Below are 15253 nucleotides of genomic sequence, written 5' to 3' on the forward strand. Positions count from 1 at the left end.
TGTTAAATTCACATTTCTGGACTTTACTATGAGTTTGTGTGTTTTTCTGTATTTTCAGGTATTTTCTGGCTGAAATTGAGGGACTTGAGCAAAAATCAGATTCAGAGGTTGAAGAAGGACTGCTGATGCTGTTGGATTCTGACCTCCCTGCACTCAAAGTAGATTTTCTTGAGCTACAGAACTCAAAATGACGCGCTTCCAAATGCATTGGAAAGTAGACATCCAGGGCTTTCTAGAAATATATAATAGTCCATACTTTGGCCGAGTTTAGATGACGCAAATGGGCGTTGAACGCCAGTTCTACGCTGCAGTCTGGAGTTAAACACCAGAAACACGTCACGAACCAGAGTTGAACACCAAAAACACGTTACAACTTAGCGTTCAACTCCAGAAGAAGCCTCTACACGTGCAACATTAAAGCTCAGCCCAAGCACACACCAAGTGGGCCCCGGAAGTGGATTTATGCATCAATTACTTACTTCTGTAAACCCTAGTAACTAGTTTAGTATAAATAGGACATTTTACTATTGTATTAGACATCTTTGGATCATCCTGGATTGTATCTTTTGATCTATTGATCACGTTTGGGGGCTGGCCTCTCGGCCATGCCTTAACCTTCATCACTTATGTATTTTCAACGGTAGAGATTCTACACTCCATAGATTAAGGTGTGGAGCTCTGCTGTTCCTCATGATTTAATGCAAAGTACTACTATTTTCTATTCAATTCAACTTATTCCGCTTCTAAGATATCCATTCNCTTATGAACGCGTGCCTGACAAACACTTCCGTTCTACATGCAACAAGCTAGAATGAATATCTCTTGGATATCTAATACAGGGGACCGAGTCCGAGATATTAGAATCCTCGTGGTATAAGTTAGAACCCATGGATGGCCATTCCTGAGATCCGGAAAGTCTAAACTTTGTCTGTGGTATTCCGAGTAGGATCTGGGAAGGGATGGCTGTGACGAACTTCAAACTCGCGAGTGCTGGGCGTAGTGACAGACGCAAAAGGATAGTAAATCCTATTCCAGTATGATCGAGAGCCTCCAGATGATTAGCCATGCCGTCATAGAGCATTTGGACCATTTTCACAGAGAGGATGGGATGTAGCCATTGACAACGGTGATGCCCTTACAGAAAGCTTGCCATGGAAAAGAGTAGGAAGGATTGGATGAAGACAGTAGGAAAGCAGAGGATCAGAAGAACGAAAGCATCTCTATACGCTTATCTGAAATTCTCACCAATGAATTACATAAGTATTTCTATCTTTATTTTCTGTTTATATATTATTATTATTCGAAAACTCCATAACCATTTGATATCCGCCTGACTGAGATTTACAAGGTGACCATAGCTTGCTTCATACCAACAATCTCCGTGGGATCGACCCTTACTCACGTAAGGTTTTATTACTTGGACGACTCAGTGCACTTGCTGGTTAGTTGTGCGAAGTTGTGAAGTTATGCCTAGACCATGGTATTGTGCACCGGTTGTTGGCGCCATTGCCAGGGAGAGAACGAACAACAAATTTTACAACCTCAGAATAACAATTTCGCATTACCAGTTATACAGGTTGAAGAGAGGAAAGGTCAGGACAGATTAACCGCGTCAGCTGAAGATTTTAAGAGTTGGGTTCAAGATATGCAGTTAGTGGACTTACCTTTGACTGATTGCAAATATACATGGTTTAGAGGCTGCTCATGCAGTCGTATTGATAGAGTTCTAGTCAGTGTTGAATGGACAGAAGAGTTTCCAGAGGTTCGGTTAAAAGGGGGTCCAAGAGGCCTATCAGATCACTGTCCAATTATAGTTCAGAATACCATGTGCAGAGGTGGTCTGCGTCCTTTTCGAAGCTTAGATTCCTGGTTCACGCATGAAGGCTTTCTAAGAATGGTCAAAGAGGAATGGAGGAATCTTGGTGAGGTGCAATTCATGGATAAGCTGAAGGCTCTTACGGTGCCTTTGGGAAAATGGCATAAGGACAAATTTGGTAACATGGATAAGAAAATTCATCAATTCGAGGAGGAGACCAGGAAGATAGATGAGTTGGCAGGAAATAGAGTTTATGATGATACAACGGAGGCTAGAAGGAAGGCTATAGTAAGCTGTTGCAAGCAGTGGTATATGAGAAAGGAAATACACTAGAAGCAGATGTCGCGCTCCAAGCATGCAAAGGATATGGATAAAAATACTAGGTACTTTCATAACTTGGCATCGGCAAGAAGGAGGAACAATAGAATTGATGCCCTGATGATCAACGGAAGGTTGATAAGAAATCAAGCTCGGATCAAGATTGCTATCAGAGATTTTTATAAAGATTTATATCACCAGGAGAGATCACTGGTGGTGGAGTTTAGGGACGGACTGGTAAAAAGGATTTATGAAGAGGAATCCATAGCGTTGGAGAGATTACCGACATCGGAGGAGATTCGAGAGGCTATTTGGGATTGTGAGTCATCCAAAGCACCAGGAAGTGATGGGTATAACATGAATTTTGTTAAGAAGTGCTGGGGTGAGATTGGTACAGAGTTTACCAAAGCGGTTATGGATTTCTTTCGATCTTCAAGGCTGCCTTCTGACACCAATATTACTTGGGTGGCTCTTGCACCTAAGTACACTGGAGCCAAGGAGATTAAGGACCTCCGGCCGATCAGCATGGTAGGTTGTGTTTACAAAGTGATTTCAAAAGTGATGGTTAGGAGGATGAGAACAGTCATGCCAGGTCTAGTGGGGGAGACGCAGAGCGCCTTTGTGAAGGGTCGGAACATACATGATGTGGCTCTTATTGCTTGCGAAACAGTGCAATGGCTGAAGACAAGAAGGAAGAAAGTGGCAATCATCACACTAGACTTTCAGAAGGCTTATGATCGGGTTAAATGGAGCTTTGTGGACATTGTACTACAGAAGATGGGCTTTGCCTGGAAATGGAGGGAATGGGTCAAATAGTGTGTTGGCACAGCGTCTATGTCGATCCCGGTAAATGGCTCACCATCTAAACTTTTTAAGATGGAGAGGGGTTTGAGACAAGGTGACCCGCTGTCTCCGTTCTTGTTTGTTCTAGTGGTTGATGTTCTGCCCAGATGGTAGGGGAGGCAGTCAGGAACAGATGTATTGTGCCGCTGCTAGTTGGTAAGGACAATATAGAGTTGTCACACCTCCAGTTCGCAGATGACACTATATTGTTCTGTCCACCAGAAGAGGAGACCATCAGAAACTATGCCAGATTGCTAAGGTGCTTTGAGGTGATGTCGGGGTTAACCATTAATTTTGATAAATCAAGTTTAATTCCAATCAACTGTGAACAGCAGTGGACGTACAACATGTGCAACTTGTTGGGGTGCAAGGAGGCCTGCCTCCCATTCAGATATCTTGGCATTCCTTTAGGAGCGAACCCAAGATTGGTCAGGATCTGGAAACTGATAATTGACAAGGTGGAGGAGAAGCTCAGCCTGTAGAAGGCAAAGGTCCTCAATAAAGCGAGTAAGCTGGTCCTTATTAAATCTATGTTAAATAGCTTGCCGGTATACTACTTGAGTCTGTATAAGATGTCAAAGGCAGTGGCAGAAAAGTTGATATTGCTGCAGAGAAGATTCCTGTGGAGTAAGGAGGAAGGCAGGAATGGTTTGGCGCTAGTTAAGTGGGAGATGGTTCAAGCCCCTAAAAAATTGGGTGGATTGGGAGTAGGTGATGCCGTGGTCAGAAACACTGCACTACTATTCAAGTGGTGGTGGCACTTTTCAAAAGAAGAATGTCCTTTATGGAAGAAGGTGGTGTGCTCTTGCTATGATTTAAGCCCCAGTGTGATGTTATATGCTCAAACATTACCTACTAAAGGGGGTCCATGTAAGGATATCTGTCAACTGCAGTTCAAGGATAGTGCTATGAAGGATAAGATGATTGCGGAGTTGTCTATGGAGGTGGGGGACGAAAGGCGGACTCGATTTTGAGAGGATATCTGGCTACAAAGTGGTCCGTTAAAGATGAGTTTTCTGAGGCTTTTCTCCATTTCAAACCAAAAAGGATCAGTTATAGGGGATTGTGGGTTCTGGGATGGGCGAGAGTGGATCTGGAATTTCCAGTGGAGGCGAGACTTATACCAATGGGAGTTCGATTTAGTGGTTCAATTGCATGAGATGTTAAGAACTGTAAAGCTGGCACATGATAAGCAAGCCAGAATTTTTTGGAAGTTTGATAAAGAAGGTATATTTTCAACTAACTCTTTTGTGCAGGTAGTACAACCAGAATCGCTCCCGGAGGACATAACCAGCTACAGTTTCACAAGAACCCTATGGAAAAGTTTGGTGTCGCCACGAGTGGAACTATTTATTTGGTTTACACTGATAGGAAGAGTGAATACTAAAGAAAGGCTACTTAGATTGGGAATTATTAGTTAAGGTGATAACATGTGCGTTTTGTGTAATAAAGAAGTTGAACATACTCATCATTTGTTTCTGGGTTGCGAGTTTACTTGGCAGGTGTAGTGTTAATGGCTACTTGAATTTAGGAGATCGTGGACTATTCCGAGCTCACTAAAAGAACACTTTGAGAGTTGGACAGGTGTTGCTAACAGAAAGGTAGAGCGCAACAAATGGCTTATTTGTTTCTTTTCAGTTATTTGGAACACTTGACTAGAAAGGAACTGTTGGATTTTTAATAACAAGGAAGGGAGTGCAGATGAGGTATTCCAGAAATCTTTAAACAGTGTTAGAGAATGGAGTAGTTTAGATCCTTTTTGTTGTTGATGGTTATGCCGGAGATGACATTAAAAAAGTTTTTTTTCCTACTTGTTCATGTTGTAGTTTCGATCTGGTTGTTGCTCTACTTTTTTGTATTGAGCTCTCTTATTCAAAAAAAAAATAAATAAATAAAGATCGGTAGAAATTCTTCTAGTGGAAAGAGAAGTCAAGTGTATCATTGAGCATATTTTTAATTTTTAAAAATTAAAATTATTAAAATAACTATGACATGGCGTGTTAAACTCATTTTTATTGGTAAGTGTTTAATTACACATGCTAGTTGTCACAATTAATATTTTATATCATTAATCGTTGAGAAAATTGTGAATGAAATGATAGAAAGAGATTATTATTTAATACTTTATTAAATATATAAATAAATAAAGTAAAATCCCCAATTTCTGCTTCGGTGTTTCCACTTCCGTTTCTACTCTTCATAATATCTGATATATCACTTCATACCATCCATAGTGGTTATTTCAACCATGGCGATGGCAAGATCACTGTCTGTCTGCTCCCTTCGCTTCTCTTTCCTCCTTCCACGCTGCCTTCACTCCACTGCCGCCCCTCCGCTCCCAACCCTCATCCTCGCCCGTCGTCACAACCCCGCTGCCGCCGCCCTCTGTCGCTCCCTCCCTCCCGTTGCCGCCCGCTTTACCGCCGTCCGCTGCAATGCCAACCGCGCCGCTGAGAACTTGGCTTACTCGCCGCTGAACAACAGCTCGTCGGGTTCCAACTTCAGCGAGCGGCCGCCCACCGACATGGCCCCGCTGTTCCCAGGGTGCGATTACGAACATTGGCTGATCGTCATGGACAAGCCCGGTGGCGAGGGTGCCACCAAGCAACAGATGATCGATTGCTACATTCAGACCCTCGCCAAGGTCCTTGGAAGGTATTGCTGATTTTTTGATATATTTGTTTTAATTTCTTTGTTGTAGCTGAAATTTGAATAATCTTGAGTTTGAATGTTGTTTGACAAAATGTGCCAAAACTTAGTTTGAATGAAATTGGAGCATTTTGTAAAACATTATTTATCTTTACAGTTGCCTTTGCGTTTGCATTTATGTACCCTGACCTTTACAGTTGCCTTTGGATTTTCTATCTATAGTTTGTGTGTTTCTTATCTAGTTTTGTCTTAGAGACAATCCAAATAAAGCCTAGAGGACTATGAGTGTTTCTGTTTTCGTCTTTTTTAGAAGGCTAAATTGTCAATTCCATAATTTCAAGGGAATAAATTTGTTGTTCTCTCGATAATTTTTTATTCTTTGAGTTTTGTGAATGTAATTATGTATTGCCATTGAGTTTATATTTATTTTATTTTATTGGGTTTAAGCATATGAATTATCTTTATCTCTGTTTTGTTGCTTCGGTTTTAAGTTTTTGTTATAATCTGGACTTGCCTCTGGTTTATGGTAAATGACATATGCTTCAACATATTCCAAGGGACCTCTGGTTGTATTAGTCACTGTAGTTACAGTAATTACAGAAAGAGACAGCAAATACTTGAATCATCAATTTCTATACTCTATTACAAGTGTCGTTAATAGTTGTTTGCAAGTTGGGGTTTAAGAGGATACGGGAGGAAAGGGAAGGTTTGTAGTGTAAAAGTTCAATGTTTAACAAGTTGCGAATATAGAAGACTCGAATAAACACAATGAGTTTTATTATAGAAGACTTTATCTCCCTCATTTTGCTAGTTTCCTCATACATATACGAAACAAAGTACTATATAAACATCACTCTTGGTTCGTTAAATTTCCTATCTTTTGGATTTCTGATATAATTTTGGCTCATAGGTTACTACTGACATGTCCTTTTTATTTTATGTTTTTTACCAGGTCTGTTAAGCATAGAAAAAGTATTTTGTTTTTGTTTTTTAAAATTGGTGTTTTGTGTTTTAATTGATTATTTGGTATATGAGTCTCTCTTGAAGATAGAAAACATTCAATTCTTTTTGGGGGATGATTTATCTTAGCATATTGGTAGCTTGTGTTGTTTATTTTGCATGTATGCCCAATATGATTTACTGCACTGTTGTTAGTTTTGCACGAGTAATGAGTTGTATCATTATTCTTGGTTTTTAGTGAAGAGGAAGCTAAGAAGAAGATTTACAATGTTTCATGTGAGAGGTACTTCGGGTTTGGATGTGAGATTGATGAAGAGACCTCTAATAAGCTGGAAGGTTTGTAATGGAAATGTGTATGCCTTATTAGTACTGCATTTTGCTGCAGTTGTATTTACACTTTCCGTTTCTTCTTTTAATAGGGTTGCCTGGAGTTCTGTTTGTTCTCCCAGATTCATATGTTGATCCTGAAAACAAGGACTATGGTGGTGAGTGTTTATCTGCTTCTATTTTGAGCTCCTGTATGTTTATACTTTTTGTACTTTACATCCTGGGGTTCTCATAAAAGTAATAAAATGTTTAGCTTACTATTTGACTTGGCTTGGAAAACTAGTGTGGTGGGTAAGGAATATCTTTGAGTTCTAACTGCTAGCAAACCTAGTGAAATGTTACACAAGCTTCTGGTGCTCCAATTAGTTTGTTCCTTAAGAACACATCCATCTCCAAAATGCTGTACCTTCTATTAAGGTCTGGCACTCTGGCTTATGTCGTAATATTGTCAGGATTTTTGTCATCTTTAACAGTTAAATATACAGAAATGCATTGACATTAGTCTGAACAAATTATAATAGTCCGCCAACATACATTTTAGCTTGTTAGATTCACTATCATTACTATCATTTCATCAATCCTGTAGTTGCAGAATCATTGGAGTTGATACATGAAACCACATCACATCCACTTACAACTTTCCTTCATCTGTTCTATAGTCCTGCTTTGCTTTATAGATTCCCTAAATCAGAAATCAATTGATTCTTTTTACCAAAATTTTAATTTTGAAATTATGCTTGTACTCCCCTGTAGCTGTTGATATTATTTTTGTTATCTATCTTACCATCCATATCGGTCAGTATTTTTCTACTTCATCTGCATATAACACTGTTTTTTGTCCCTTCATTAGTAGTCTGGCTTTACTAGGTAATGTCTAGCTCTGAACGCTAATGGACTAACATTGAATTTCACTCCTACCCTGTTCTGTTGGTTCATCAATCATACTGATGCCGAATTATTAACTAACTTCAACTGCTCTTCATTAGGCTACTTGTTTCTGATGTTGGTTGATAAATCACAGGGTCTGCCCCAATATAGTATTTGCACGAATTTCAAATATCAGAATTTGTTATACTCCTTATTAATGATCTTATTCACACCAAATTTCTCCACCATTCTCCATAGATTTGATAATTTTGCAGTTGTTTATCTCGTTCTATATTACTATATTTAGCATTAAAGTATAACATACTGGACTAGTGGAAGCTGAGTTCTTTTCGCCTCCATGTTATGTTTCATGGCTCAGGCTAATAGTCATTTTCAAATGCATTGGTCCAGCTGAACTATTTGTGAATGGAGAAATCGTCCAGAGATCACCTGAAAGACAGAGAAGGGTGGAGCCACAGCCACAACGGCATCAAGACAGGCCAAGATACAATGATAGAACAAGGTATGCTCGACGCAGATAAAGCATAAGGTGAAGGAGCAAGTGTTGATGAGAGGGAGAGAGATGTAGATGCTTTGCATAAGGATTGGAATCTGCTTCAGTTTGTAGCCTTTGGATGCCAACACAATTAAACAAATCATGTTTGCATCATGTTATAAGGCAGAGATATATTTAGGTGGCCAGATATGTTCTAAATAACAATACTCAGTTGGAAACGTATCAGGTGGATTCTATTCTTTGTAATAGCTTTTCATATTTAGCAGAATGCTGACCATAAAAGATATCTCCGTCTAATGTTACTGTTTCTAATCTTTATGCTGTTAGCTCACACTTGATCTGAAAAAGTGCTTTTCCTTGGTTTTTTGAAGTTTGACGGGTCTTATTTTGAGTTGAACCTGGTCTTGATATATAATTAGCATTTGGTCTAGCAACTTGCATTTTTTTTTTTCGTCCCTTGTGTTGATATATGGATTAGCTAATAATGGATAGCTATTTATATCAGTAGGAAATTAAGTTAGTGCAGCTAGTTTTCATTTAGAAGTTAGTTTTTATGTTATATAAGGCAACGTTTTCGTTAGAGAGATGGACAGTGAGACATGGACACGGTAGTATATGTCCATTGTTTGTTTGTTAAAACACAGATTTTTGATAGATAGAGTAGTACACAGATATACATAAAATATATGTTTTTAGTGTCCTTCCTTTATTCACTTTATTAGATTGATAAGATTTATTCACTTTCAAGATTAGATTCAGAATGTGAATGAAGGCAAACGTGAATGAAAATTATAATATTCACTTAGAAGCATTTGAAACTAACTCAGCAGTGAGTTGGAACTAAAGTAAAATACGACTAAAATTGAACAAATTTTCATAATGAAGATTGAAAACTCACTGAGAAAGTGACATAGAGAATTCAAATAAATAACCTAAAAATCACAAAACAAGTGACATAGAACTCCAATTGACACGAAAAGCAAGGTACAAAAGAATTAAGAAAAATTGAGGAAGAAGGAAGTAGAAAGGGTGTCAGGAGGGATTGCAGTAAACCTCAAAGGATCTAGAGAGCCATAAAACCTCCGAGCATAGAAGAAGGACCTACATTGTGGATCGTAGAAAACGCAGAGAAGAGAATTAACACATAGAACAGGGAATCAAAAGAATATTAACACACAAAGGAATTAACAGATTATGAAACAGAAGAAGAATTTTGTATAAAAACCTAGATGTAAGAACGAAGACAGAGAAGACGAGATGATTAGAGGCAGCGAGGTGATGAGCAGCGGCAACAAACCGTCAACATAAATTTAGTGGGAATCATTAAGAGAAGCTGCAGGCTCAACATAAATATATAGAAATAAATTAACCTGAACAAACAATTGAGCAAGAAAAAAAAAAAAGCTTCAATTGCAACCAAATCTAAGCAAAAAATGGAAAGAGAAGCTTGAATGCCAAAAATTAAATATTACTACTTTGATAACCAAAAGAAGAACATTGAATTGCAACCTCATCTGTTCATTTCCAAGTTCTTAATCATGTAGATGCTTTAAAATCAGCATGTCATTGAATTCATGTTGCTCCCATACCCTGCACCCCAAACCAATTCTTTTAAAAAAGAAAATTTATGACTCAGATAAAAAATTTGAAACTTTAAATGAAGCTGGAAGATAAACAACAATAAAAGATTCTAATGTGGTATTTTTTTTCTATGTTACAATAATTCATGCTCCATTACTTAGAAATCTCATTTGGTTTTATTGGATGCAAAATTAAAGATAAAAGAGAAATAAATTAAGACCTTTTGGCAAGGAGAAATTAAAATTCTGGTAACAACAGTGTGATTTTGGATTTTCTACAACAACAGCTCCACACCATATAAAGCCGTCTCTACAACAACAACGACAACAACGACAACAACGAAAACAACATTACAAATATATACATCAAATCAAATAGTAAGGAACACACACAACTCATCATTGCAAACCATCACCAATCTGTCATTGGAAAAAGAGAAAAGGAAAAAGAAGAAATCACCTGAGGTGGGAGTGTGTCTCTTGAGAGTGATTTGGTGTTGCTGCCTACTATGAAGACACAGTTTAAATAAAAAAGATAATATTAAAAATTAAAAAAAACTATGTGCAAGGATATTAAAATCTTTTACTTTAATTTTCTCAGAGAGTTTGTTGGGCAGTTTGTTGCAAAATGTCCAGAAAATCCCCATAGTTGTAGCAGCTTCCGCCACCACAAATGCTGCCGTACCTACCTCTGCATACGCCTCCTCACTGGTTGCAATCCTTGACCCAGCCCACCATGGTTGTAGCATCCATGACCGTCATTGCATCCTCCACCTTATCCACCATCACCATGTCGACCATCACCACTAACTCCACTGCAACCACTGGGCCACTGCTACCTTAGACTCCTCAATCACCATAGCCGCCGCCGCAACCTCATCTATTGCTGTAACCCCTGCCACAACTATTGTTGTCCGTTTCACCGTGACAGAAAATAAATAGATCTCACCGCTCTGTTCTTGTCACCGCCGCTGCTGTGCTCTCCGCTCACCTATTCTCGCTGCATGTGCTTTCTGTGGAAGCCGCTCAGTTTTTTCACCGATCTACTCTCTTTCACTACTTCCTCCTCCTATCCACCATCATGACATCGATAAACACTACGCACTTGGCACGACATCACGAAATGATGGAAAAAGGTTATCTGGTGACAAAGATATCAGAAGAAGAATAAGAAGAAGAGAGAAAAATGGAAAAAAGATAATGAGAGAGAATGTAAATGATAAGAATAAATCTTTTTTTTATTTTGATTTTGAATTAAAATTTTAAATTTTAAATTTTATGGGAGTACATACATGTAAAGTAAACTAAAAAGGGAAGATAAAGAAATCCGATAAGGTCATGAAAATTATGGTGTAATGAGAATAGTTTATGTAGGGATGTTATTGTAATAAAGGTTATGGTCATGAAAACTGTGGTGTAATGAGAATAATTTGATGTAGAAATGTTATTGTAATAATAGATGAAGGTGTTTGTTTTTGTCTGATGATAAATATATACGTACCGGTGCGATAAAAACATGGACAAATTAAAACATGACATGTAGATTATATTTTCCACGTCAGTAATTAATTTTTTTTAAATATATATCATATCAATGTTTTTATTAAACTACCCTTATACTTTAATAAAAATAAAAAAAAATTTTATTTAATTTTACAAAAAGACTTAAATAACTTTTTTTTTTATATTGGACAAAAACTACCCTAATCTTTTTAATTTAGTCAAAATTCAATTAACTTAGTTTTTAAATTTTAAATTTGAAACAATTTAAAAATTAAAACTAAAAACATATCTGAAAAATAAAAAAAAAATCAAAAAAGTTTTTTTTTATCTTATTTAGGATTCAGTGTTCTTCCTCTCTGGTAAAGAAAAAGAAGAAGAAGAAAAGTTGTCTTCGTCTTATCTCTGCACTTCTTTCTCTGAAGCTCTCTTCGTCTCGTCTCTAGCAAACAAGAAGAAGAAACTCTGTTCGTCTCGTCTCCCCTCTGCTCTTATTTGTCTCTGACAAAGAAGAAAAAGAACTTAGTTCCTCCACGATCTGTCTGTCAATTTTCGGTTCCTCAATGACCTCCTCGTGTACGCGTTCAACAACCCGTCGGATGAGTTTTTGCTGGTTGCCAGAGACTCCACCGGCAAGAACCTTAGCCTATTCTGTTTCAACAAAGACAACACCCAAATCCAGTTCCACCAGGTTTTCACGGTCGAACCTCGCATGCGTGACGGTTCCAAAATTGTTCCCGTTGCGTCCAACAAGGTTTCCTAATTTTTTCATTGCATTCTCGTTTTTTATGTTCTGTCTTTTTCAGATCCCCCTTCTCCCTATATTTTGTAGAATATAAATTTTGTTCTTCTAATTTCATCTACCATAGTGCAACTAACAAAGTGCTTTATTTCTCACTTCATTTCTCACAATTTTTCTATGATTATTTACTCTTAGTTGTGCTTTTAATTTATTAACCTTTTTGCATATGTTGACTTTGAATAAGAATGTACTAAAGTTTATGTCTCTGCTACTGATTTTGATGAAAATAAATGTTATTGTTTGATTTAAAATTTTATCTATGAAATCTTATCGAAATTGACAGGAATGAATTTGGTTATGAACTAAGACAACATTAATAAAATATAATATAAGGTCAAAGTACCAAATCTAAAATACTTTTAGTTTAAAGATTAAGCCAAGCTGCTGCACAATTAGTTTTGCTTTCAAACAAATGCATGCACATTTATCAAATAAGCAGCACAAATCTAAAAGTTGAATGGTGTAATTTCTTTTAGTTTGATGATTGAATGTTGCTGCATCTATAATCGGATACTATGAATTAAATTTTATAGTACTCTTTTGTTCATTGGAGAGAATGAATTAAGGGAGGGTTTGGTTTTCGTCTTCTGAACTGGATGAAAAAAATTAGGAAACCTTGTTGAGCGCAACAGGAACCCGTAACACATGCGAGGGTCTATCGTGGAAACCTGACGTAGCAAAGCTTGGGCGTTATATTCGTTAAAGTAGAAGAGGCTGAGGTTCTTGTTGGTGGAGGCTCCGGCAAAACCAACAAAACTCCTCCGACGAGTTGCTAAGCGCGTATACAAGGAAGTTCGCCACTAGCTTAAACGATCTTCATGGAGCACACGCAAGTTGTCACTCTGTTAGACAAACTTTGCGTAGTTTTCAGTAGTTCGTGGAAGAGTTGGACGAATTTCATGAAAACTCAAAATAGAGGAATGATAGGGGGCCAGTAACTTTGTGATTTGTAGCCATCAAATAGCCATCAATGATGATTTTAATGGTGTGAGATGGGTGTGAGATTTCATCCAATGGCTCACTTTTCTTTGCTGGTTACATACTGGTTAGAATTTAACAAAGTTGCTGCCCCCTAGACTTTTAAAAAAAAAAGGATTCTGGAATATAAAGTTAGTTTAATTTGTTTTTGAAAGTAAATTTTATTTATTGTATAATTATAAAAATCCGCATATTTGGTGTTGATGAAAATGTTTGATTATACTATTATAAAAAAATGATTATTTTGTTATAAAACATTTCATTATTTCAGTAGTTAATTATTTTATTAAAAATATATTAGTAACTGATTTAGTAGTTAATTATTTATGATCATGGAACATTTTTGTTTTCTAATATTATAATAGGTAGATTTAAAAAACTTAAAAAATAGCAATAAAAAATCGATTCTCGTTATAGAAAGTAGGGCTGGCAAACGGGCCTAAATACGCTGGGCCGACTCGCGTAACCTGCCAAAAAAGGCGGGTCGGATTGAAAAATTGGGACCACGAAATAGCAAAAATTCGCCTAACTCGCACCACTTAAACTGCGGGTTTTAGTGGGGTAGGGCGAGCTTCTCTGCCAGGTTTAGTGTTTTTTGGCAAGGGGGTATTTTTGTAATTTTTTTGCTAAAATCAACTTTTTTTAACCCAACTTATAAGAGAATAAAGATGAAGAAATTGAGTGTTTTGGATTATATTTATTTTATTTTAGAGACAATATTTATAATTATGTTTTGGATTATGTTTATTTTGTTTTGGATACAATATTTATAATAATGTTTTGGATGAAAACTTGATTTATAATTATGTTTATTAGATATTTATAATTATAAAGACTTTAATGTTTGTAAATATAAAAATTATAATTATTTTTATAGATTAGACCCAAATTAGTTAAACTTAACTAAACACAAGGGAGTGTTGTTTGAAGTTTAAGCTTGGCTATGCTTAGTTAATTTTAAACTAAACCAAAAATGAGAAAAGGTTTGGGTTTACCTGAACTGGGCAATTGTTAAAAATAAATCAATTTAAACCAATAGTTTTATTGAGCCAATATTATGCATTTTTTTTAATGAGCTCAATTAAAGCCAACGACCGAATCGTGTTTTTTATAGCTGTTAGACCGCCAGACCGGGTTGAATTAAAAAACCGGGTTGAATTAAACGATTGTAAAAGTAGTAGCAGTACATAAGAAAAGCAGAAATACAAAAACCTACCTCATAAGCAAAGCAGAACTTAACAATTTAATAGTAATAATAACAGAAGCTTAATACAGTTAGTTGTACACAAAAACTTAGTACTTACCATAGCTTATCAAAACAGATGCCTCGGGTGTATACATCCCATAACCCAATACCTAATATAAATATGCGTAGTTTTGTGTTTTATTAGTATCGGGGTTTTCTCTTTATCGTATTGTAAGATAAAGAGACTTTAGTGTAGATTGTATGATTCTCAGTAGAGTACTGGTTTCTTTTTGTTGGGATGATTTTCTTTAGGTCAGGTTTTCACTTTTTTATTTCATTGTTTTACGGTTGTTTTCTTCTTTGTGGTGAAAGGTAACGTGTAAACGTGAGGAGCTTGGTAGTGGATACGGCCTGCCTCTTTTTGTCACACATGCAAAATACAATTCTTTAATAGTACCTGGTGTGTTTACTATTGCTTAATTCGGTTTAATTATGGTGTGGTTTCTCTACTAGTGATTAAAACTTATTCTATTAAACCGAATACCTGAATATTAAACATGTCATCTTTTGGCATTCATAAATTTTATTAATGCAATTTTCATAAATTTAATATAATTATATTTTTATATGGAGATTATCTATATTACTTTCTTTTTCATTTATTTTCTATTAATTTCTTCCCTCTTAATTAATATTTATTAGATGATATATATGAAAGATAATCCCCACCGTTCACCCCTTCAGGCGAGGCGATTTTCGGGCGAGGTGGGACGGATCATTCCGTCAGAATTTTAAGGTGGGGTGGAGCGGATTGACGCCTGTCGGGCAATTTAAAAAAATAATAATAATTGATAATTTATTATATATATTAAAGTATTAATAAAATTATTTAAATATTAAAGATTTCCGT

General features: G+C 36.6%; 1 protein-coding gene across 2 annotated transcripts; it reads left to right on the forward strand.

Annotated features, from left to right (window-relative positions):
* LOC107625343 (multiple organellar RNA editing factor 2, chloroplastic-like) lies at positions 5155–8724 on the forward strand. Of its 2 annotated transcripts, none has more exons than XM_021115865.1 (4): positions 5155–5632; positions 6825–6922; positions 7006–7071; positions 8160–8724. In XM_021115865.1, exons 1-4 carry the CDS (start codon positions 5226–5228, stop codon positions 8162–8164), a joined length of 576 nt encoding a protein of 191 aa, XP_020971524.1. In that variant the 5' UTR covers positions 5155–5225; the 3' UTR covers positions 8165–8724. The 2 variants fall into 2 exon arrangements, with proteins under 2 accessions (XP_020971524.1, XP_016183450.2); XM_016327964.2 differs by having other exon boundaries at positions 5158–5632; positions 8192–8690.

Source organism: Arachis ipaensis, chromosome B02 (assembly GCF_000816755.2).
Source record: "Arachis ipaensis cultivar K30076 chromosome B02, Araip1.1, whole genome shotgun sequence".
In the NCBI taxonomy this organism is placed as follows: Eukaryota; Viridiplantae; Streptophyta; class Magnoliopsida; order Fabales; family Fabaceae; genus Arachis; species Arachis ipaensis.

Coding starts and splice junctions, on each gene's coding strand:
- LOC107625343 (XM_016327964.2), top strand. CDS start 5,226: ATGGCGATGGCAAGATCACTGTCTGTCTGCTCCCTTCGCTTCTCTTTC. Junction 5,633..6,824: donor CTCGCCAAGGTCCTTGGAAG/GTATTGCTGATT, acceptor CTTGGTTTTTAG/TGAAGAGGAAGCTAAGAAGA. Junction 7,072..8,191: donor TGAAAACAAGGACTATGGTG/GTGAGTGTTTAT, acceptor GCATTGGTCCAG/CTGAACTATTTGTGAATGGA.